The sequence below is a fragment of the Psittacula echo genome, assembly GCF_963264785.1.
Source record: "Psittacula echo genome assembly, chromosome: 2".
NCBI classification, from domain to species: domain Eukaryota; kingdom Metazoa; phylum Chordata; class Aves; order Psittaciformes; family Psittacidae; genus Psittacula; species Psittacula echo.
This window is the reverse complement of record NC_137737.1, coordinates 4,078,577-4,103,851: the sequence shown is the minus strand read 5'-3', so window position 1 is coordinate 4,103,851 and position 25,275 is coordinate 4,078,577. Positions and strand designations below refer to the sequence as shown.

At 41.1% G+C, this 25,275-nt stretch overlaps 1 protein-coding gene across 2 annotated transcripts; it reads left to right on the top strand.

Moving 5' to 3' along the window:
• The first annotated feature begins 737 nt into the window (after positions 1 to 737).
• On the top strand, positions 738 to 25,275 carry PIK3R4 (phosphoinositide-3-kinase regulatory subunit 4). 2 transcript variants are annotated; one of them, XM_080611118.1, is made up of 20 exons: positions 738 to 770; positions 951 to 1,713; positions 2,935 to 3,068; positions 3,242 to 3,824; positions 6,085 to 6,219; positions 8,123 to 8,344; positions 10,769 to 10,942; positions 12,135 to 12,280; positions 14,148 to 14,351; positions 14,568 to 14,769; positions 15,316 to 15,515; positions 16,473 to 16,683; positions 17,637 to 17,802; positions 18,540 to 18,704; positions 20,622 to 20,833; positions 21,099 to 21,230; positions 22,203 to 22,303; positions 23,356 to 23,444; positions 23,859 to 23,967; positions 24,811 to 25,275. In XM_080611118.1, the coding sequence occupies exons 2-20, from the start codon at positions 984 to 986 to the stop codon at positions 24,979 to 24,981; spliced, it is 4,086 nt and encodes a 1,361-aa protein (XP_080467244.1). In that variant the 5' UTR covers positions 738 to 770; positions 951 to 983; the 3' UTR covers positions 24,982 to 25,275. The 2 variants fall into 2 exon arrangements, 1 of the variants encoding a protein (XP_080467244.1); XR_013956284.1 differs by lacking the exons at positions 20,622 to 20,833; positions 23,356 to 23,444; positions 23,859 to 23,967; positions 24,811 to 25,275 and having other exon boundaries at positions 22,203 to 22,273.

Here is a 25,275-nt window from a genome sequence, read left to right as displayed (position 1 = left end):
GGATGCACAACCAACCATGGGCTTCTCCTTGCTCTTACAGATCATAAGGTCCCCTTCTTGTTCCATTCTGAGCTTGCTATGAAAAGCCTTTTTCTCCTATTTCAGATACATGAAAACCTGTCAGGATTTACAGACCTAGTAGTGAAGTAATCTAAAAAAACTTTCCCACAGGCACCTCATGCTAAGCATTAGGACAAGGAAGCATGGCAGCTGTTCTCCTGTTTGCTTGGCCAAGAGAAGGTCCTGACTAATGCATCTAATGCCTGTTTTACCAACGTACTAAACTCCTCCCATTACTTTCTGATCCACACAGCTTGCACTGCATCCGTACCAAGCTCAGGGAAGCAGATACGCTGTACCCACCATAGCTCTTCCCTGACATTGCTGAATAGGAAAAATAACTTATAAGCTGCCCAAGCGCATCACTGTTCCTCCTCCCGCCGTACACTCTTCTCAATTACAAAGCACACAAGAAGGACGATTCCCTCACAGGGAACCCCAGTCCACCAGCAGGTACCCATCCCAGGTCACAGCGAAAGCCGCCGCAGGGTCACTACAGCAAGCACCAACGCAAACCCATCCGCTTTCGAAGCGGGGAGGCGGCGCGGCAGCACCGGGTCCCGCAGGATGTGAGCTCACAGCACCGCCCCTTCCCCGTCCGCCTCTCGGTGCCGGTTCCGCCGCCCTCCCGCAGTCCCGCCTCGCTCCATCCCTCCGCGGGAGCTGGGCGGGGGGATCCCGGCTCTGCCTGCGCTGGGGGCGCCTTGCCGGTGAGTGCTGCAGAGAGGGACCCGGCCCCGCGCAGCGCTGCCCCGGCGGCGGGGCTTGGGCAGGGGGGGGAGCCGCGGCGGCGGGGCCCGCTTGTGGCCGGGGGAGCGGGGCTGCGCTGTGCGGGGTTAGGGGGCAGCGGAGGAAGGTCCGTGTGAAACCCGCGTCGTGTTGTTGCGCAGGCAGCGGCGGGAGAGCCGCGGTGCGGTGCCGTCATGGGGAACCAGCTGGCTGGCATCGCCCCCTCGCAGATCCTCTCGGTGGACAGCTACTTCTCGGACATCCACGACTTCGAGTACGACAAGAGCCTAGGGAGCACCCGCTTCTTCAAGGTCGCCCGAGCCAAGCACCGGGAAGGGCTGGTGGTCGTGAAGGTGTTTGCCATCCAGGATCCGACCTTACCCCTGACGAGCTACAAGCAGGAGCTGGAGGAGCTGAAGATAAGGCTACACTCGGCACAGAACTGCCTTCCCTTCCAGAAGGCCACCTTGTCCGAGAAGGCTGCAATGCTTTTTAGGCAGTATGTGCGGGACAACCTTTATGATCGGATTAGTACTAGGCCATTCCTGAACAACATTGAGAAAAGGTGGATCGCTTTCCAGATCCTTACCGCTGTGGACCAAGCGCACAGATCTGGAGTCCGCCATGGGGACATTAAAACAGAGAACTTAATGGTAACCAGCTGGAACTGGGTTCTTCTAACTGATTTTGCCAGTTTTAAACCAACTTATCTCCCTGAGGACAATCCTGCTGACTTCAATTACTTCTTTGACACATCACGGAGGAGAACGTGTTACATCGCTCCCGAGCGCTTTGTCGATGGCAGTATGTTTGCCACGGAGTTGGAAAACATGCGGGACCCTTCAACTCCTTTGGTGGACTTGGCAAATAGCAATCAGCGAACAAGAGGGGAGTTAAAACGTGCAATGGATATCTTTTCTGCAGGTACTTGGAGCCATCAGGAGGGACCAGCCTGGTGTTTATGAGTATGTCAGGGCACAGACCCAACCCCAAACCTTTCATTCACAAAGTACACAATACAATAAGCTACAAAACTTAAGTGCATTGCCATGTTATCTAAGAAGGGAAATTGCAGACTGTTCCGTTATGGTTCAGTGCTGCCCTGGGAAAGAGATGGTTCTGCAAGGCACAGACCATCACCACCCTGTGGCTGTGGTTACAGGGATGCATAGTGTATACCTCGTGGAACCCAGGAGGAGGTTAGTCAGTGGTTCACCTAAGGTATAGCTGCCTGGGGGACTGAGCCAGCTTTTAGTTTGGCAATATTGGCTTTAGAAGCCCCTTCTTATTTCATTGTCTCCCCAGGCAGGAAGTTGGATAACTAAGTAAGATCCTGGCATACTCTCGCTCACAAATACTTGCTGCAGTCAGACTGTGGGGGTCTGCCTTGAATCTTGGGCTTGTCTTGAGCAGTTAGAAATCCATAAGTTTGGTTGGGTTTTTTGTTTGTGTTTTGTTTTGTTTTTCATAAAGTGATTGAAAATCTGAATTTAAAGATAATGATTACTTCATTGTGCAAGCTGCTCTTATGGCCAAACTTCCAGGGCACTCCGCTGATAAAGCAAGATGCTGACTATTGGGAGCAAACTGCAGGAGTGGGACCACTGAAGAGAACATGTGTCATGTACATGATGGGAGGGCTGTGTTTGGAAGTCATGTTTCTCGCTGGGCTTATAAGCTTGTGTGAATGAATATATGCTGTGTTTCAGCATCACTGTGGAAGTAGAGAATGTTTCTTTACCTTCTGTAAAAGGATGGTGTAGTTTTGACCTACTGCCCGATCTATCCTGAATTACTGGTGCTCTTCTGCCACGTGACAGTGATGTAGATTCCTTTTCTGGAGGTGTGTTTTCCAGCTGGCAGGTGGCTGAAGGCACTGCCCCGTGTTTCCTAATTGCAAACTCCTCTGCTGTTGGCATGTTTGAAATAAAATACTTAGGAGATATTTCAGGGACCAAGGGTAATAAACAGTTTTTAGAGTTTGAGATGTTACCTTCTTTCCACAATTTGGCAACTCATTTGCCTTGTTTTTAATCAAGCTAACAGTCACATAGCGTTTATTCTTGTCTGCACATAGAAAGCAAAACTAAAGTGTTTATAATCCTCTGATATCTTTGACTTTTTTGGGGTTTTTTTGTTCCTCAGGCTGTGTCATAGCAGAACTCTTCACAGAAGGTGTACCCTTGTTTGATTTATCTCAGCTTTTGGCTTACAGAAATGGCCTCTTTTCCCCTGATCAAGTCCTAAACAAGATTGAAGACCGCAGTATCAAAGAACTGGTAAGGATGGACTACAGCTTTAGAATTATTTCTGTGTCTGTTTGTAGCTTTTCCACCTACTGTGGTGACAAACTGCTAATTGCTTGGGTTTGGATTTTGGTTTATTTTGTATTACAAATGTTTAAACCCTTAATCTTTCTCTCCCATTCCCTCCTACTCCTGCCTTTCCCAAGGTCACTCAGATGGTCCATCGTGAGCCAGATAAACGTTTAGCAGCTGAAGATTATTTGAAACAGCAACGTAACAATGCATTTCCTGAAATATTTTACACTTTCCTTCAGCCTTACATGGCCCAGTTTGCCAAGGAAACGTTTGTATCAGCAGATGAGCGTATACTGGTCATACGTAAAGATCTGGACAACATTGTTCACAATCTCTGTGGGCATGATCGCACAGAGAAGGCCGAGGGAGAGACAAAAGAGAATGGGCTGGTTATTCTAGTGTCTGTGATAACCTCCTGTTTACAGACTCTCAAATACTGTGACTCGAAACTGGCTGCTTTGGAACTGATTCTTCATTTAGCACCAAGATTAAGCGTAGAGATTCTTCTGGATCGTATTACTCCTTATCTGTTACATTTCAGCAACGACTCTGTGCCCAGGGTGAGGGCAGAATCCGTGAGGACACTAACTAAAGTTCTTGCTCTTGTCAAAGAGGTGCCACGCAATGACATTAACATTTACCCAGAATACATTCTGCCGGGTATTGCACACTTGGCCCAGGATGAAGCCACCATCGTCAGACTTGCATATGCTGGTAAGAGGAAATCCTGTCAAAACTCCAAATCTTGAGCTTTTCTGTATGTCCTTAACTGTTTTCTCCTCTGCTCAAAGTCAAAAAAGCTTGCTGGTTTTGGTTCAGTAAATCTCCTCCGAAGTCTCAGAAATGACTGCAGGTAAAGACACCTGTACTCACTTAAGGTTGATGGCAGCAACTAAATGATTAAATGAGTTGAACACTTAACAGGTGAGTTTCCAGTGTAGATGTGCACCCAAACTAAAGAATTGCATTTTAAATAGCTGACAAAATGTGTTTGCTCTCTGCTAGATGAGTAAACGTTTTTGTTGTGGGTTGGTTTTTTTAATTAACATTTAGTCTTCACTGTAGTTTTGCACATAAAAGCAACTTGCAGAGTGTATACATGTGCTTTGAGCTAGGGCCTGGATATAGCACACAGTAGGTCTGCCTACAGATAAGGAAAGGGTGAGAGTTTAGGGAAGCAGCCCTGGCTTTATTCCCTCGATAAGCAACAGCATAATGAAGAAAAGTACCAAGCAGCCTTTATGGGGCTAATTATGCGAACAGGGCTTTCTGAGCTTGCCCACCCTTTGCTGCTTTTATTAGTTAATCTCAGTTGACATTTCATTAGCTCACATTGTTTGCTTAGAGTGGCCTGATTGAACTGAATAAATATGAAACTAACTTAAATCATCTATGTGTTGCTATGCTTCAGCGCTCTTTTCCCACAAAGGGAAATATGATATTCAGGGACTGAAATTACAGTATCTGCTTTGTAATAGACTAGTTTATACCATAGCAGGTGTTTTCTTTGTACGTTACTCGGATGAGTTATGCCCGGATTAGAAAGAAACTTTATAGTTATGCCCGTATTTGTTATTTATCATATACCTCTATTTGCTACGACTAGCATGTTTTTAAGCATGTTGTTTTGTTGTTTGGTTGAGTTTTTTTGTTTTGCTTTGGTTTGGGGTTTTTTTCCCCCAAAAAACATAAATGCAGAATCCAGTTGAAAATGTCTCAGGTGATGTTTCTCTTCTGTTTACTAAGCTGATAAAACTACTGATAAAACTAATTATTAAAGACAGTGTATGGTTAATGCATAGAACCAATTGCTTCTGATCACCTTGATCTTCCACATTTAGGTCTTTATGGAAGAACCATATTTTCATGTCTCACTTTTATTTGTAGATTTTAAAAAAATCTTCTGAAATTATAGTATAATGATTTTTTTAAGTTAAGTAATGTCAAGCTGAAGTTGTTAAATAAGCTGATATGGAAGAAACAAAATGCAGTGTCTTTTATGAAAAAAGGCTACAGGTCTCAGTACCCTTAGCCTCCAGTTGCATCTGCTTACACAGAGATTCTCTCTGTGTTCAGTGGCTTGACTTTATTTTCAAACTAAGAGCAGCTACAGTATTATCTGAACTTTGAAAAGGCTGTTTGAACTGTAGATGGTCAGGTCTGATTAAGTTGCCTTAATTTCAAATAGCTTTTCTTTTAAGAAAGCAATTTAAATTTCAAGTATATATATATATATATTTAGAGGTAGTCTAATACTTGAGTTGTGTTCCTGTAGGACACTTCTTGGAAGTGCTCAGACTGGTGACTTGCAGCATTCGATACGGGCTGTGGTCAGGCTCCTTTGGCATGCTGCTGTTGTCTTGGCCAACACTCAGAACGGCTGCTTAAGTAGGACTTCTATCTCAATGAGATTATTCCTGTGCCAGCACTGGCCTGACCCATATAATATAACCTGCGTTGCTTCAGCAGATTCCAAATAGTGCAGAACAGTGCCAAGTTGCATGAAGAGGTATGGGGACAAATGTTTTAAAACCAGAATCCAGACCTCGAGGGTAACCCTGTTGTTGTTCCTTAGGATATGTATCCTGGCATGGTGGTTTGTTGTTGCTCTTTTGTTGCAGTCTGCCACATGGGCGTGTTAATTAAGTTAATTGGCCTTTAAATTCTATCAAGTTATTTAGTCATGAGCCTGAGATTAGGTGGCATTTAGGGCTAGTTCTAGGAGACTGAAGATAGTCCTTGTTACACTTGTTATCCTTTCCACTTGTTTACATGACAAAAGTACTGTGTAATTTGAAGTACTTGGCAGTTTTGCTGGAGTCAGGGTTGACCAAAGCATGTTGTGTAATTTCAATCCCATTTGCCCATCATGACCAGTATTGTCAGTGTTTATGATCTCACATCAGGAGGATCGTCAGACTGATGTAAATTGGCAAAGTAGAACAATTCTTAACCAAAATGTTTTCCTTTGCAGAAAACATAGCATTGTTGGCAGAAACGGCTCTGAGATTTCTGGAGTTAGTACAGCTGAAAAATCTAAATATGGAAAATGAACCAAATGGTGAAGAGATGGATGAAACATCTCACCCTAGTGATAACTATGACACAGGTAATGTCACTTCTGCTTACCTTACCTGCTTATAATAGCAAATCATGGGCTAAAGCTCCTAGTTAGCACTGATCTTCCTCACATCTTAAAGTTTAGCCTTCCTATTGAATGGGGAGAATGCTTTGTCTTGACCAGTGTCAAAGCATGTGTGTTACAGTTTCATGCAGAAAAAGACACCTCTGTTCTGAACATTGTGCGAGACAAAAAACTATGTAAATGGCCCATTTTTCTTCTCCAAAAGTTCTCAAGGTATTTGTGATGCTGGCTGCCTGGTTGCCTATCCAGCTTTACTCATTTACTCCTGTAAACAAGTCAGCTGCAAAAACATGGCTGTATTCCAAATACTGCTTCCATTGAAATGGCAAGCAGTGTTAGCTTTCAAAAACCTGTCAAATTCTGGCACAGTCGTAGTACTGTATTTTGTGGTCATTCTTCCCATTCTGTTCTTATGCCTGGCAATTCCTGTCTCTCTTTTTGCGTGAAGGTGCTGAATGTATGGATGCCGTTGGGCAGTATCACTGCTGTCTGTATTACTCTGTGTCACAGAGAATGAGTTAAAATCCTAAGGATGGCTTTTCATTTTCTTTCCCTTGGGAAGGAGAGATGTTAGTAAGTGACCTGGGTGTCAGCTGCAGTGCCATTTAGTAGTGCATGGCTTTCCAGAACAATGCTGGGTCAGTCTTCTAAGCTGGGAAGCATTTGTGGTTTAAGAATTGTCCTTTATCTTTTGGGTTAAGTAGATCAGTCTGTGACTGTAATTGGTAAACATGCCACACATATTCCATCTGGTAGAGCAAAAGGCATGTTTCAATTATTTCTTAGCTAGTTGCAGGATGATAATTTATAAAAGAAACCCCAAACCACGCAAATCCTACCAAAACCAAACATAAAAGAATCCCCTTCAAATTCTTAATGTAAGGCACAGGATGCTCAGAATTGCTGAGGAATTAGAGAGGAAGGCCCATCATACAGGCTGTGTATTTAAGAAATACTGTTCCCTATCCCTCAAAATATGCCAGACATGAAAGAAGTAACACAAGGAAGAAAGAAGTTTGGATACTTCTATTCGCTTTACCCTTTTAGAAACCAAGCATGAGAAATTTAAACCCAGAAGGCAACTCTTACCTCAGAACAGAGAGAGTCCTGATAAAAAGCAGAATAGCTGATCATCTGACTACAGGCAAACGGTAATCACCCTTGCAAAGCTGGGACAACTGTGTGTTTGAGAACCTCCTTGTACAGCTGTCAGTAATAGCCAGTGCATTAACAGTTCTGGTTTTTCCATGTAATAGAAATGTTTTCTTAGTTGCATCATGGAGTAGAAGCGATGGGCAAGGTCATCTTCAAATTTTCATTGATATTGTTAGGGTCACTGCTGATATTTAATGAAATTGGAAGCTCTCGCTTTTTCAAGTGTTGTTTATTCCTCTCTGTATCCTTAATGAAGCCAATCTATCTACCTAACTCAAAATATACTCTCGATCTGTTATCAGTTCACGAATTTTGAAACTGATAGGCAGATAAGCATATCACACCAGAATTGCCTTGAAGCATTTTGTTGACTGTTGTAACATTATCACTGACTCATTCTGATGCTTCTTCACATCTGCATTTCACCTATATATCTAAAACGAGCTGGATCATCTTAGTTGAAGTTACAATGATTTTAGAACATATTGGTCGGGTATGGATGTCTTACATTTCTATCCTTTCTTGCTTTGCCACCACCTCATGCTTAGCCTGAGGTCTTTGGGGAACCAGTTGTTGAAATTATTGAGGTTCTCTGGTGTTGTCCATCTTGCTGAGTTTGGTGGTTTTCAGTGTAATTCCTTTAGCAGCAGGTAGTGCACATGCACGTATCGTTTCTCTCCAGTCCAAATACTCACCCTGTTGTCTCATGCAGAGTTGCAAGCCTTGCATGAAATGGTCCAGCAGAAAGTTGTGACATTGCTAAGTGACCCGGAGAATATTGTGAAACAAACACTGATGGAAAATGGAATAACACGTCTCTGTGTCTTTTTTGGGCGTCAGAAAGCCAATGATGTTCTTCTGTCTCATATGATCACTTTCTTAAATGATAAAAATGACTGGCATCTTCGAGGAGCTTTCTTTGACAGTATTGTTGGTAAGTGTTTGGTTTCAGCCAAACAAAACAGGGAGATAATAATGGCAATTAATTTTTGCATATGCTGAAAACTCTTACAGTCATACAGAAGTCCTTTCTTATGAAGATTGCTACAATTTATAGGAAAATACTTTGCTGAATTACTGGGTGTAAATGTTTCTTTAGGGAGCAAAGATAAATATCTGAACTAAAAGAAAAATATGTTTGTATTTATTTTAATACAAGTGAGACTGAGGCATTGAAGTCTGGGTAAGGTTAACATAAACTTTAGATGCTGAGGGGTGTTTTGGGTCTTTTTTTTTTTGAGTCTTTGCTAAAGCCACTAACTCAAAAAACTGAATTATGACAAGTAAATACGAAGACTTCTGCAAGCTGTCTTGTAGATGCATCACTTCACATGTGTGCGTGGTGCCAATAACTTCAGTTGACCTGTTCATATGATGGAAAGTACGCGTTGTTATAGGCCTAAATTATAATAGATTTCTTTTTCAGTGTCTTAAAACCTCACTTAAAGAGTCCTGTGAGCTCAGAAAACTTACCAATTCTAAAATCTTACCAGTGATGACGTCAGATGTTAAGTATATGTAATGTTCTGTGCGTGTTGGAAACTGTTCCGTCTGACTGTTGCTGAGAGTCAGTCCTCAGGATTTGTGGGTCAAGAAAACTTTCCCATTGCAGTACCTGGGAGGAAAAATGGTATATCAGGTGCATGGCAAGAAAAATGAGCATGTTCAGACTTGAAGAAGGGCCACTATGGTAGGCATACATTCCATATGACTGGAAGCCACAAAATGCTTCGCTGGCAAAGCCTGCCAAGATGTGATGCTAGTAACTTGTCGGAATTTGTTTAGAAGGAGCAATGGGGTTGCCAAAGCACAGGTCAGTGTCCTGGCTTGCAAAAGACGTGTAGAGAGATGTGAGACAATTAAGTGTAAATGTCAAGACATGTAACCTATATTTTTAACTCCTCCTCTCTCAGTATCTGTTCAAAACCTCCACAAAAGAGTTCAGGTAAAGTTCAAAAGTTGTATTTTTGTTTTACACTGTTTTACTTAAAGCTTTTGCACATCTTTAAAACTGAGCTCTAATGTGTTTTAAGTATGTGCAGGCACTGCTGCCTGTGCCTGTGGGCAGATGCCCTTCTGTAGCAAGTGCCACCAAGGGGATTTCTTACTTGTGCTTTTTCTCCCTTCTTCCTCTCTTCCTTTTAGCAACTGGTTGCAAAGCCAAGAATTAATAGATGAGCAAGTATATGGATTATTACCTTATTAGAGTGAAAGCCATAAAGTTATTTTATGTTTAATCTTGATTCTAATGGGAAGACGTAGAGTTCTCTGGTAATTATCAATCCCAAGTAAGTGGACTAGAAGCAGAGGCAATTATGGTCTGTGCTGAGTACCACATATAACAGTAGCATCAATAAGCTCGAGCTATCCATGAAAACCTTTTTCTTTACTCTTGAGAACGATCAGAGGACTTGCTCGGTTGTTTGTGGTAAGAGATGATAGCTTGATGGATGTAAAGCTAGAGGAAAGATCAGAAATCCAATAAGGTCCATCTTCCTGACTGTTACCAGAGATCAATTATTATAGATGGATTATCTAATCCAAACAAGCAGTTCCAGATGGTAGTTTCCTGTGGCCAGTGGCTGGTTTTCACATGGGAAAGGAAGAATAGGAAAGCAGTTTATTTTACTGTGATGCAGTTGATATATTTTTCCAGCAGCTTTGAAGGAATTACTTTCATTTTGCTGTTAATCTTGCCTTATTTCTAAGATTTTGAATTATATTTTAGAATTGGATTTATTTTTGAAACTAGGGCCAAGGTGCCTTCCTGTTGGCAAATAATTTGAGAGTGTTTAACTGAATGGCAGATCTTGCAGCCAGTTCAGGCTGGAAGATTTTTAGAAGATTGTTCTAAAATTTCCTTTTTGACTGCTAGTGATTCTTTCTTTTGTGTCTAAATGAATGTCTGTGCTTGTAGACATCCCTTACTGATAATCAGTCCAATATCCAGTTCAGACTTCAAGAATCTGAATGATACAACCACTGTTAAGTTAAAAGACAAAATCCTAACAGAACTATTCATTGTTGCTTACTTGTCATTTCCATGTACAAATGCAGGCACGGCACCCCTTAGGAGCACTGCTGGTTTTGCCTTGCTGTTGCAGACTTCTGCTGGCCAGCTGTGTGCTGACATCTGTGCCTGGCATCTGGAAGGACCTCTGCAGGCACAGGGATCTGCTTTTATCAAACAGTTTTCAGAATGTTGGTCTAACTTTGAATGGAAAAAAGCTTCCTTTTTTTTTCCTAATGACTAATAATCTATTTTGAGATGTCTCTGTGGGATAGCTATTTTAAACTCTGGTGAGGAATGGCAAGGAAGTGCTACTTTGGATATTTATGGTTTTGTTTTATGTTTCAGGTGTTGCTGCTTATGTTGGCTGGCAAAGCTCATCAATACTGAAGCCTCTGCTTCAACAAGGTCTCAGTGATGCTGAAGAATTTGTCATTTATAAAGCCCTCAATGCTCTCACGTGCATGTGCCAGTTGGGGCTGTTGCAAAAGCCCCATATTTATGAGTTTGCTTGTGATATCGGTGAGTTGGAGCACTGGAGAATACATTGTTTTTCCTAGTTAGGAAAAGAAATCTGAGTATTACAAGATTATTAGAAATTTTAGTATTACATAAAGCGTCACTCTCAGCTTAGCTGTCCAATATACATACCTATAGTACTGGTTTAGAATCTACACGAAACTCTGTTAGTGAACTATTGCTAGTCAGAGCATGTGGGTGCTCAGAACTCTTAAAATATTAATTTCGGTGAAGAAAATAGAAGCAGCTTCTCTGATTTTATATAGGACAGCTGCAAACATCACTTAGTCCAAAAGCATTCTGCTTTAAGATCTTTCCTGCTTTTCATTACAACCTCCTATAAAGAAAAACTCCTGGTTACTTCTGGAAGCTGATCAGTCGCGTAACTTGCAAACTCTTAGCCATCAACCTTTGAGGAAGGAGGGAATCCAGTCCTTCAGACAATAAATTATCCTTTCTTATCCTATTTCTAACACCATAAAAACTCACTTAACTCAATAGAATCTTGAATAGAGTTGGTCTCCTTCCTCATCAGACTGACAAGTTTAATTTAGATGTGCCCAAGATTTACCAGATATTTATGGAAAAGAAAATACCAACTGATCTTTTGAGATGTGGTCGTCTTCTTCTTAATGTTATGGCTTTTCAAATGCCATAACATTATGGGGCAGATGATCTGTGACTGTATCTCGTGACTAGATACAGTCCTTTGATTACAACTTCTTAGAACCTACATAGAGATACATGAGATGGATTTCTGAGTCTGATAATCTTACAATATAAGTAGTGACTATTCAAGGCAGAGAGGGCGAGAAGGAAAGAATAAAGATTTACTTAAAAATGAAAAAGAATAAAAAATAATCACTGGTATTAGGATTCTCCATAGTAGCCCAGAATAAGGTTGAGACCTATTTTTGGATTAGTCTCCTTTGCAAATCTGGAGTTGACAACGAGGGATTGAAATGAATAAATAGGAAAAATATACTTTTAGGCAGCAGCAAGGAAGCTCAGCAGCATGGACACAGTGAAGTCCATGAAATAGTTTTCTCAGTATGAGTGTTTTAATCTTGGTGCTCTGAAGGAAGGTTCAGTTTTGGGATAATTCTAGGGGAAGGAAGGCTGCCATATACAAGGTGATTCCCTCTTTTTAATATGAATGATGTATTTTAACAGCCTATTACTTTTTTTTTTTCAGCACCTTTCCTGTGTCATCCTAATCTTTGGATATGTTATGGTGCAGTTGGATTTATCACTGTGGTAGCACAGTATTTGAATATTGCTGATGTCTACTGCAAGCTAATGCCGTACCTCCATCCCTTTATCACACAACCAATAATACAGGTAATAATTCAAATACTATTAAAGTGAATATATCTTGGCTAGTCATAACTCTTAAGTCTGTCTTGGACATAGTCCTGGCCAAGATTAGTCCAGAATCAGGTTTTTTTTCTAGTAAGGTTAGAGGCAGTATTTTTGGACCTCACCTGGCAGGCATTTCATGTTTGAAAGGCCGTTTTCTAATTTGTTGCAAGTTACAGAATGTTTTACAAAGCTTAAAGTCAACAGGCATGTCTTTGGTTCAAGCCCTTTTCTGCCTTGTTTGCGATCAAACTCTTGCAATATTGTGCTAGTTTATAGGAGGCTAAAAGTCATGAAAAGTTGGCTGTGAAACAAGTGTTTCTGTGTTTTCTGTGTTTTATGCTTTCATCTTCAAGACCAAGTATTCCAGCCCTGCCCTGCTAGCACATTTGACTGTGGGCCTGACCCTCTGAAAACATGGGCAGTCTTGTTAGGCAGTGATTACCATGCTTGTGACTTCAGCAGTGCTACTGCCAAGGGCAAGGGCAGAATGCTCAGCATAAATGAGTTAAGTAATTTCATAACAGCGCGTGTCTAGGAATGACCTGCATGATGCTGGTAACATGTTCATATTTGTATCCTATTGCATATAACTTTAGGACCTCTAGAATGCATCTCTCAGGTGTTTAAATAAATAAGAAACAGGTGCAGTACTTAAACACATGATGCACTTTTCAGCATAACATTTTCTTGTAAGCCAGGCAGGTGGTAACTTCACTAGTTTACATCTCCCTAGACACCTTGTGCAGTGTTTTGGGCACTGATTGATAAACCTGTCTTGCTCACTTCCTGCTTCATTTTAGTATGCAAGTCTTTACTATGCCACAGTAAACGTAGTAAGCAAGTAGGGGGTAGTATTGAGTTGAATCATAACAAAGTCCTCCCTTTGGACTCATTTTGAAGTTGTTTTTCATGTAGATGGTCAGCTATGAGATGCGTGTTGTAGGAATGAGGTCTTCGGACACTGATGGGAAGAAACAATTCTTGAAACAGCAAAGATCAAGTGCTAAAAAGTATAAACTCAAAGGAATGTTGGGGCTGCAAATAATATGGATTGTATACAAGATTTTGTTTGTTCAGACGCATTCTGTGGACAGAAGCAGACACTGATTTGCCACCTGGGAGGATAGAAACTTGTTTGGGTTTTTTCTGTTTCAACAGTAATGAACAGTCTTTAGCAGTAAGGAACTGCCCTAGTTAATGATTCTAAATTATGCCCTAACTCATCAGTTTCTTATGATCGTTTATTAATGTCCCAGTATGCTTTTAAATATTACTTAATTACATGCTTGTGCATCCTTATTCCTTTGTATACATAGGAGGAAGCCTGGTAATCTGACTGACACAGGGGAGGAACTTTTCTAGTTGGCATTCTTACAGTGTAAATAGGCCAAAGAAAGTTTGAAATATGTACTTGTAACAGAATTTTTAGTGCATCTAGCAATACCAAGTTACCATTTTGAGACTGCTGGGAGAAGAGGGAAAGAGAATGGAGAAAACTGGATGTGACCGACATGGATCTTACTTTCAAGAAAGGAGAGAAATTGAGTCTAGATTATTTACACAATGATGTGCAATGATTTTGAAGTCCTACATGATTTTTTCTTACTGTAAGTTTGAAACCATCTCTCCAGGACTGAGCTTGAAACTGGTTTTTAGAACATGCATTCAGGGGAAGAGATTAATTTTTGTATCATATTTGCAGTTGTCCAGTTACTGACTTTCAGGATAGGAGAAAAAAATGCAAACACTGTAGACAGGAGGTGACAGTGTTTACTGCTAGATTTCCTCATGTTTATGTGGATATCATCCTCCTCCACTTTGACTGATCTTTCTTTTTGAATTGCAGATAGATAAAGAAATAGTCCTGCTAAGTGTACTTAAAGAGCCTGTCAGCCGTTCCATATTTGATTATGTCTTAAGATCAAAGGATATCACAAGCCTCTTCCGACACCTTCATATGCGTCAGAAGAAGAGGAATGGTGTTCTCCCTGACTGCCCGCCCCCAGAGGACCCTGCCATTGCACAGCTTTTGAAGAAGCTTCTTTCACAAGTAATGTTTTTTCATTATGTACCTCGAAAGTCAGGCTTGAGACGCTCGGGCTCTGGACGTCTCCACAGACCCAGACCTTGCCATTGCTGCTGTGAGGGACTCTCAGGATGAGGTTCTGATCCTGCAGTGTGCTCTCTCCTTCCATTTCTGAGCCAGAAATTAATGCTACTGCTGCTTACATCTTTATTATAAATAATATTTTCTTTTATTTTGTAGGGGATGACTGAGGAGGAAGAAGACAAACTGTTAGCACTGAAAGACTTCATGTTAAAGTCAAATAAAGCTAAAGCAAATATAGTGGATCAGAGCCATCTGCATGACAGCAGTCAGAAAGGGGTGATTGACTTGTCAGCTCTGGGAATAACTGGGAGACAAGTGGATCTTGTTAAAACAAAGCAGGAGCCTGATGACAAGCGTGGTTGGTATATTCTGTGGTCTGTATAAAGTATAGCCTTTCTTTCAGGGTCAGAGAAATTTAGTCTTTAATTTACTCAGCAAGTGTTCTCAGTAATTCAGCCTACATAATTATCACCATCCTCACTGGATTTGCAATAAGAAAATTACTGCTGCTATTTGAAATGTGAGGTGGTGAAAGACGGGCATGTTTTGCCCCTGAGAAGATTTAAATTACTTTGCATTTGCAGTAGTAGTATGCACCGTTTGTTTAGCAGGTTGTGACAACCAGGGCTCTAGTGACCCATGCTAACTGCAAATTATAAAGGTTACATTTCTGTCCTCTCTGTTTTCTCTCAGGAAGCAATGAGCTCTAACATGTATCTGTGTCAGCTGGTTTAACCTAGCAGTAGGGGCTTCCTTATATAAAAAATAATAAACAGGCCTATAAACATTGGACTTGCATGTGGCCTGAAAGTATTGACCAGCCTGAGTTTATGTTGTCATGATAGTGTTTGGATTTTGGGGTTTTATTCTCTTCTTCCACCTCCTCCCTCTCTCCTGTTTATAGCTAGAAAACATGTAAAGCAAGACTCAAATGTAAATGAAGAATGGAAAAGCATGTTTGGGTCCCTGGAACCAACAAACATCTCCCAGCCCATATCCAAAGGACATGGGCAAACAACTGATCCCGAAGCCATCCAGGCTGGGAAACCACTTCGTTCAGAGTCCTCAGCTGGCATTTGTACAACTTTATCATCCTCTCCACAGGTATTACTGAAAACCATTATTTTCACATCCTAAAGTGATTCAGTTGTTTTAAAGCCAAGTGGGATGTGGCATTTTTAGAATCATAGAATCATAGAATAGTTAGGGTTGGAAAGGTTGTTAGACACTGGTCATGGTATTCTCTGGTGTCTTCTCTAGTACAGTAGCTGACTTTCAAGTTCTGAAAGTAGGAATTGAGAGGAGGACAGAAGTAAGTTTAGTCACTTGAAGAGCTTCACTAACAAGTAGATGCTTTGCAAGAAGGGATGGGGCTTTGTGAATTAGTCAATCATTAGGTAAGCTGTTCTAGCAGGTAAAACTTTCCCTCAAATTGCATACCCTGATATATGTTGTGAGGAAGAGATGTCATGATTTTAACTTGGAACTGGTGTATCACATCATAGCTGCATTTGGATATCCCATACCTGTAATACTTAGTACTGGCTACAGAAAGATGGGCTGGAAGTCCTGCAGGCTGTGGAGGCATCTGAACGCTGTTTCCTATTTGGTTTCTAGTTGGAGATTAACTTCTAGCTTTAAAGGAGTGTCCACTCTGCACTAAGGGGGAAACACTTCATACTTTTCTTTTTAAAGCCCAATATAAAGAAATAATTGTTTGAGAGCTAACCTATAATTCTGTGTGTCTTGAGAGCTGTAACTGCTTCTGTAATCACATAAGATGTGTGCATGGCACAGTTTGTACAAATAGAATACAGAACAGACTAGGCAAACAGTGTAGAGTAAGTGAATGGTTAAGCTTTTCTATAAATAATAATTTTCACTATTTTAAATTGTTTTCATGGAACATGATTTTTTTTAATGCTAGTTTATTGCTAGTTGGTTCAATTTAAAAAATAATAAAAGCTTTTTCCACTTCAGTGTGACCCAGTAATCTTAAAAGCAAGATCTATCTGTGTGTAGAATATAAGGGTTATATTTTGAAATACTGACCTCTTACAGGCATCTGATGGGGTGGTTGTTCAGCCCAGGAAACCGACCATGCAGGTGCTGAGCAGTACAGCATCCCCATCTGCACACCAGTTACGCATCACCACTTGCAAAACAGAACTTCAGCAGCTAATCCAGCAGAAGCGAGAGCAGTGTAATGCAGAGAGGCTTGCCAAGCAGATGATGGAGAATGCTGAGTGGGAGAGCAAGCCCCCACCTCCAGGTAAATCACAGGCCACTGAGGTGACTATACAAAAAAATATGTATATACAATTTGAGTCAAAACATCATCATCTTGAGGAAAGAACGTAAAAGATGAGGAAAAGGGGAAATTATTAGAATGCATAACACCCATTTGGCAAAATACATGCATGACCTATGGAAGAGGTCATGGAATGTAGAGCTTTACCTTGCAGAAACAGACCCAAACCACTGGTCTGAAGCCCAGGTTCCATGCTCTGTTCGAGTGAGTTTTCTGTTTGCAGCCAAGTATATGGCAGATCTGGCATATAACTTGCCATCCTGCAGCAGCCTCCTCTTGGTTTGGACAAGGGGAGAAGCACTGTGTTGGGTGGTGAGAAATGTATTTTGCCTGGGGTAGCTGCAGATTTTTGGCCATCGTGTGAGTATTGTGACCTGTTGGCCAGGTTTTCTTACAAAGTGGCCCACGTACTGTGGTGGGCCGTTGGAGCTGCCCTTCTTTACAAAGAAGCCTGTCCCCATGAGCGGTGTAACAGTGACACAGTGCCCAGCCACAAAAGAATATGTTCTGTCACACGAATGTGTGTTCTCATACTACGTTGTTGCATTATTGTTCCTTCTCGTTCCTCCCCTGGAGCAACACCCAGGTTTTGCTGATTAGGGCTCTGGCAGCCACTGTGGGAGAAAACGTACAATTTTAAATCACAGCCATCTCCCTATGGCCACAACTTAAATTTTGAAGCTCCAAATCCCTCTCCAGCATCCTTGTAGTCCCCTTCAGACACTGGAAGCTGCTCTGGGGTCTCCACGCAGCTTCTCTTCTCCAGGCTGAACAGGCCCAGCTTTCTCAGCCTGTCTTTGCATGGCTTCATATATCCTGATACAGCTATTGGTAGATGGGATCAGGGAGATTTTCATGTTCCTGATGAGATTATGAAATCAACACCAAATTCCATGGTTTGTTTTTCCCTGTAGGATGGCGTCCCAAAGGATTGTTGGTAGCTCATCTTCATGAGCACAAATCTGCAGTGAACCGTATTCGAGTCTCTGATGAACACTCCATTTTTGCCACTTGCTCAAATGATGGCACAGTGAAAGTTTGGAACAGCCAAAAAATGGAAGGAAAAACCACTACAACCAGGTAGCTTTAAAACTCATGGGGTTTGGGGGCTGCTGTTTCAGGAGTGCAAAATAAAGCAGAGCTGGAAGCAAAGTATGAATCACTTGTGAGTGTGCTGGAGATACCGATAATGAAATACACTGATGTTCTTTTTGGCATGCAGCTATAAAATACTAGGTTTCAATTAGTTAATGAAAGAAAGTAAATCAGTAGCAAATGCAATCGCAGCTGTGGTAATTACGGGCTTTTTTATCTCATTCCTATATATACATAAATATCTTCTGGTGCTGCTGTTTAAAACCATCTGAGGTTTTTTTGAACAAATTAGCTTTATGCTTGACTGTCTCATCCACTGATACTTGATGCAGGAAAACTGTATTGCTGTTTGAAGCACAGGTGGTATGGTGTGCTGCTTTGATACAGCCCTAGGATAGACTTTTATTTTACTGGTAGGCAGATGTGTGCTGCTGCACCTGGAGACTTCTAACCTAGAGGCTTAAAGATGGAGAGTTAAGCTTGCAGAGGCAGCACAGGCTATGTTGCTTTGTTATTTTGGAACACTTAGAAAATGTTATATAAAAAAGTGTCATTTTCACTTGGAAAATGTTACTACATTACCAGAATGTAATGGTTCACTGAAAATAATGAACCATTGGTTTTAAGTAGGTGTTTGGGAGAAGTAATTTTTTTTTTAAGTGCCACCAAAAAATGCCATTTTTAATCCTTCTTCCCCCCCCCCCCCCTTCTGTACTGTTTAGATCAATTTTGACGTACTCTAGGATTGGAGGACATGTAAAAACACTTACATTCTGCCAAGGATCCCATTACTTGGCTATAGCTTCAGATAATGGTGCCATCCAGCTTCTTGGTATTGAATCTTCCAAGCTCCCTAAATCTCCTAAAATTCATCCAATACAAAGCAGGTATGTACTTAGAGCAGTTAAATCTCACTACAGAGCTCAAGCTGTTACTGTATTCCTCGTTTAGGTCCCTTGATTTGCTTGAGGCTTCTTGCTGGCTGAGGCCCAGGCTGTACTGGAAGGCTGTAATCCATGATCATGGATTCATACTGCTTCATACAGAAGTGTTGAAAGGAAACCGTGCAGGGCTGAGAATTCATAGCTGTAGGTTATTGGTGCCTCCTGTGTCACTGGACTTACTATGAGCCTAAAACAATCAGTCCTCAAGTTCTTTTATTTATGCACTGGGATTGGTAGTTTCTTACCTCCTCCATTGCTATGTTAATACTTATAAAGTGATTTTGGAGGTTCTTTTACAGGTCAATAGATAAATGTTTACAAATGTACAACATGTGGTTTGGCCTCAGAATTTTTCCTCCTAGGCTTTTAATATGAGTAAGGTGACAAAGATATGGGGGATGGGATACCAAGTAGGGGGAGGAGTCTTTGAGGATGATTTAGTTCTTTCTTACCTCTCTCCATATGAGCAGTTCTTGAGTAGTTGGCAGTGATTCAGCAGCTTAGTCTTCCATATTGATGAGGGACGTGTCCAGGCCCCAGCAAATCTAGCAGTCATCTCAAAGACTTCTTTTGTCCAAAGTAATAAGTATCTGTCTTAAATGTCCTCTCCTATTTGGGGTTAAGTGCAGAAATTAAATAAGCCAAATACAATGGAGGTGGAAACTATAAACCGTACTTTCCCTTTTGGTATACACTGTATTTCTGCCTGAAGAAAGTGTCTATTTGCACGGACAGTAAGTGATTGATGACAGTGCTGGCAGTATAACATGAACAGGGGTGTTCCTGCCTGTAAACTCTGGGTAGGTGAATATCTGATAAATATGGAGCATGAATTACAGAATCACAGACTGGCTTGTGTTAGAAGGGACCTTAAAGTTCATCCAGTCCCAACGCCCTGCCACTGGCAGTGACACCTTCCACTAGACCAAATTGCTCCAAGCCCCATCCAACCTGACCTTGAACACTGCCAGGGATGGGACAGACACAGCTTCTCTGGGCACCCTGTGCCAGCGCCTCAGCACCCTCTTAGTTAAGAATTTCTTCTTAATGTCAAACCTGTATCTACCTTCTTTCAGTTTAAAACCATTCCCCCTTGTCATATCATCGCATGCCCTTGTAAAAAGTCCTTCTCTGGATTTCTTGTAGGCCTTCTTTAGGCACTAGAAGGCTGCTGTAAGACCTCCCCAGAGCCTTCTCTTCTGTAGGCTAAACAACCCCAACTCTCTCAGCCTGTCTTCATAGGAAAGGTGCTCCAGCCCTCTGATCATCTTCATGGCCCTCCTCTGGACTCGTTCCAACAGGTCCCACATTCTTCCTATGTTGGGAGCCTGGAAGCTGAATGCAGTACTCAAAGTGGGATCTCAAAAGAGCAGAGTAGAGGGGCAGGATAACCACTCTCAACCTGCTGGTCATGCTTCTTTTGATGAAGCCCATCGCACAGTTGGCTTTCTGGGCTGCGAGCGCATGTTGTCATGTCATGTTGAGCTTCTCCTTGTCCAGCACCCCCAAGTCCTTCTCCTTAGGGCTGCTTTCAGTGCATTCTCTGCCCATCCTGTAGCTGTGCTTGGGATTGCCCTGACCCGGTTGCAAGACTGAGAAACCCAGAGCACAGAACTGTGTTTATGTTTGCAAATTGCCTCTGACAGCCTTTTACTAGTTCGTAGAAGGCTCACAGGTCCTATTGACAGAGAGACTTAAAAGGGCATAAGCATCTGTTGTACTAAAATCACAAATTTGCTTCTGACAGATGCCTTGAGAAGTGATATGAAGAGGAAAATGCTCAGCATTAGCTATTGGAAGGAGTCCTAAACTTAGAGAGAGTCATACCTATTTCTAAATTCATTTATTCTTTTAATCCAGGTCCTTAGATCTGAAGGATGATGGCTGTGTGGTAGATATGCATCACTTTAATTCAGGAGCCCAGTCAGTACTGGCTTATGGTACAGTTAATGGATCTCTGGTTGGATGGGATTTGCGATCTAGCAGCAATGCTTGGACACTAAAACATGATTTGAAGTTAGGCCTTATAACTTCATTTGCTGTCGACATACACCAATGCTGGCTGTGTATTGGTAAGCCTGTATTTCTTGTTAGCCTCTCCCTCCCCTTCTGGTTTTCTTTTACAGTAACTGTTGCTCAAACTTCTGCTTGATCTCATTTGCCTAGTATATGCTTTTCTGAAACAAGAGGAGAGAAAAACCTTGTGATTATTTGTGGGAATTGTTCTGACCTTTAATGATTGAGGCTGAAGTCCATCTCCCTATGAATAGAGCAGAAGGATATGGGCAGACCTCCGTATATTTATGCTTCTGATTATGGCGAGCTTTCTCTCACCAGGAACAAGCAATGGTACCATGGCATGTTGGGACATGAGGTTTCAGTTGCCTATCTCCAGCCATTCTCATCCCTCTAAGGCCCGAATCAGACGTCTGCTCATGCATCCTGTCTATCAGTCCTGGGTAATTGCAGGTAAAGGGTGTCTTAAACTTGCCTCACTGTTGCCAGAGGTTGCTTCTGCTTAGTTTCTGCTTCAAGCCCTAGGTGGAGTGTTTTTATTCCCTTGCAGATTCTCATGTGCTGTGCTTGGGGAGAGTATACTTGTGTTCTGCCACTGCTCTTTCTGGCTTTTTGAAATTGAAAAAGAGAGAGAGGAAGGGAAAAAAAAAAAGAAGCAGTGTTAAGCCATTATGAAAATTACTAACAGCCTTTACAATTCCCATCTTCTGAGCACTAGAGGGTCACTTCATGCATGCTGTCTACCACATCACTTTTCAAGGACAAAACCATGTAAAAGATAGAACCCAAACTCATGACATACATTGAAGTTGATGGGAATTCTGCCACTGCCTTCAGTGCCTCTGTAGAGCAGAGAATGAACGGCTGTCTCATTCCAATTCCCCACATGAATCTAACACAGCTGTGTCATGGGTTAGAGCTTTTGAAAATCTCCCAACATTCCTCATTTGGTATGCTCACAACTGCTTTATTCTCACTGCATGTAGCACTGTTATATACTTTTAAGTGTTTGTTTGTGTTGGGAATACATTCTGAAATGGACAAGTAGCTTAAACTAACCCTGCAATAACAAAATATATAAGGTTGCTGTAAGATGAGAGTAACTTGAGTTTCATATTTTTCTTTGTCAAAGAAGGATGAGAAGTTATCTTGGGGGGAAAAGGGAGGTTTTAATAACTTTTTAAAGGGTTGGAGATTAAAGCAGACACTTCAATTAGACATCTTTAGCTGTAGTGAAGCTGCTTCCAAGTGGTAAATGGAAAAAAATCGTGCATGGCTTTAGTGCTAAAGTAACAGTAACACAACTGCTGCTGAGAGCAAGGCAAGAGTATTTCTATGTTTTACCCTCTATGTCATGTCAGCAGAATGGGTGAGAGCCAACTGACCTGGTTTATATTTTTTGCACTGGCAATATCTTTCCTGTAGCTGTTCAAGGCAATAATGAAGTCTCTATGTGGGATATGGAAACTGGTGATCGGCGCTTCACTTTGTGGGCCAGCAGTGCACCTCCTCTTTCAGAACTGCAGGTCTGGTTTCCTTCTTTTCCAGTTTCAGTTGTGTGGCCAGGGCTAGAACAATCTCAGGCTCCATGCTGTGCATCAGCACAGTTATGTGTTTCCATGGCCAAGGCAATTTGGCACCTGAACTTGCCCTGGGATTTATTTTGGCACCGTAATTGTTTTGTGTCAAAATCAAATTCCCTTTGTAAAACAGCAGTGTAACCTGAACCTTCACTGGTATCTTCTGCTGTCTGTGGAATGTACTTGTAACACTCACTTGCTATATCCAGTCATGTTCTTAGAAAACCAGGGAGCCTGTCAAGCCTGTGAAGATCAGGGCAAAGCCAAAACTCATGGTGTGGCATTGTACTTACTTTTACATGCTGTTTCTGGGATTGTGCATACTTCTGTGAGCATCTGCTCTTTGCACATTCTTTCTGTAATACAATGCCCCTACTATACTGAACTGCTAATTTAAAGCATGAATTTGCTCTTTTTCAAGGAGTTAACTGGGGAAGGAGCAATCTGGGATATTTATTGTTCTTAAAACAGAAATACACAAAATAATTATAGCTGCTTCTATGCTGGTTTATAGATCTGGAATCTATGTTGGTTAGGTAGATCTGGAATCTACCTAAACTTGAATTTGTACAGGCTGCAAAGATTGCAGGTTGAGTTTATTTTGGTCATGCCCTTTGCACAGGAATCTCTACAGTTCAAGCTAGTTTTCTGTTGCATATCCATCCCTTAATGCCATCATACCATAAAAATTGAACATCCATGTGGTTTTCAATATGATTTGCCTTCCTGTTCTTTTAGAAATAATCTCTTCCATTTGCCATTGAGAATGGAATTTCCAAGATTCCAGACAAGCATTAAATCTGCTGCATTACACTCTGAAATGTTAAGAAGCAATTTACCTTAATATATTAAGATGTGGCGCATTAAAGTAACTTGGCATTTGTCAGAAAGATTTGGGAATTGAGTGGATGAGTGTGGTAAAGAATGAATTCCCTTTCTGAAGCATGGCAACAGCTGTTGGTAATATATTATTTTTATATATCCCTTTTCCCTGCTAGCCTTCTCCTCACAGCATCCATGGAATATACTGTAGCCCAGCATCTGGTAATCCCATATTACTGACAGCAGGCTCAGACATGAAAATAAGGTAATAAAACTAACAACTATTTTGTTTGACACCCTCCCCTCCAGCCCTGCTGGTGTGCTAAATTTTGCCAAGTATTGCGTAAGTAAGCTCCAAGAAGTCAAAACAATATTGCTGAAGATGTGTTCATTTAGTAAGCATCAGTAAACAGAGAGAATTGTTCTCAGCAAAAGTACAAAACTTGGTGCTTCTCTGAAACACATGTAAAGTTCTTGATAGAATGCATTGGCAATATAAATCATGTGTAAGTTTGATGTGAATGTTGGTATTTCTGCACACTCTTTTCCACTAAGTGTAGAAGAGAAATAACATTTGTACCCACTCATTTTCATCGTAAGAGCAAAACAGCTTTTAAACAGCTATATTAATATGATAAAATTGAACATCTCAGCTTAATTTTTGTTTCTTTGTGTTTAGGTTTTGGGATCTTGCCTACCCTGAGAGATCATATGTTGTTGCTGGGAGTTCTAATTGCCCATCTGTTTCCTACTACAGGAAGATAATTGAGGGCACAGAGGTGGTTCAGGTATTTGCTTTGTTTGGTAGACATCTGTTCTCCTTGCCTTTTGGATGGCCCCATGGGTCATGTTAATTACATGATAGCTTTAATTATAATTATCTCACTCTTATCTTTTACGGATGGTGTTGGCCTTGCATTTTCAGACGCCAGAGTTGCATGTTTCTTTTGGATATTGAAATCTAGTGTTTTAACACTTTTGAATTTGATCAGTCTTTGGGATGTCTCTTGTGTAGGATTCAGCAAGACAGTGTGAGATGTACTGGCCCCAAAATAATATGGTAGCAGAACTTTGTGGGTTTTATTACACACCTGAGAGTGACTTTTGGAACTGACAGTGCTGCTAGTTATTGAATAAGCACTATGTTTTGTTCCAGTTCAATTGAATGAATGCTACTTCAAAGATGACTGGAAGAAAAGTCAGCGAGGGTCTACCTATGCACTATGATATTTTAGTGCTGCTTCCTCTGAAGTTCTTGAACAATTACATTCATTCTATTGAACCCTTGGGGAGATGTATGTGTCGCTGTAGCTTCTTTTTCGCCTATAGGAATATCAAATCTTAGTAGTAAGTGTAATTGAAATAAATATGAGAAAAAAAATTATCCCTAGTTAGAGCTGTAATGTCAGTCCAGATTAAGAATTAGGTTGTGTGTGATGAAAAGAAATGAATGAATCAAGGAGTAATAATAAGAGAACTATCAAAGGGTGGAAGTTTTTTTTGTTTGAGTATTTTGTTTGGTTTAAGAGGTTTCGGGTCTTTTTACACTGAGAACCTAGTATGTGTGACAGTTCCCCTTTGCAAATGCTCACCCTTCTGTAAATAATATTTCTCACTTTGTTTTTGTACAGGAAATTCAAAACAAGCAAAAACTGGGGCCCACTGATGAGACGCCTCGGAAAGGTCCAGAGTCTCTACCAGTTGGACATCATGATATTATCACAGATATCGCAACTTTCCAGACTACGCAAGGGTTTATAGTAACTGCATCAAGGGATGGAATTGTTAAAGTGTGGAAATAGAGGTTGCACTAATATATAGTATGTAAATATTTGTAATAAAGAAATGGTGTTATAATGAAGTTTTCAAGGACTGTTTCCAGATCATGGAATAGAATGGTCTTTAAAGACTGCAAAGGTGATGATAAAATTGGTTATCTGTATCCTACCACCCTGTTAGCACTTCTTAATCACTTCTTTTAATAAAGATGTTTTGTATCTATACCATTTCCACAAAATGCCAGTCTATGAAGGAATTGTTTAGCCTGAGTTTGACTACATTGTTCTTTAAGAATCTTTCAGAAGATGATTTAAAGA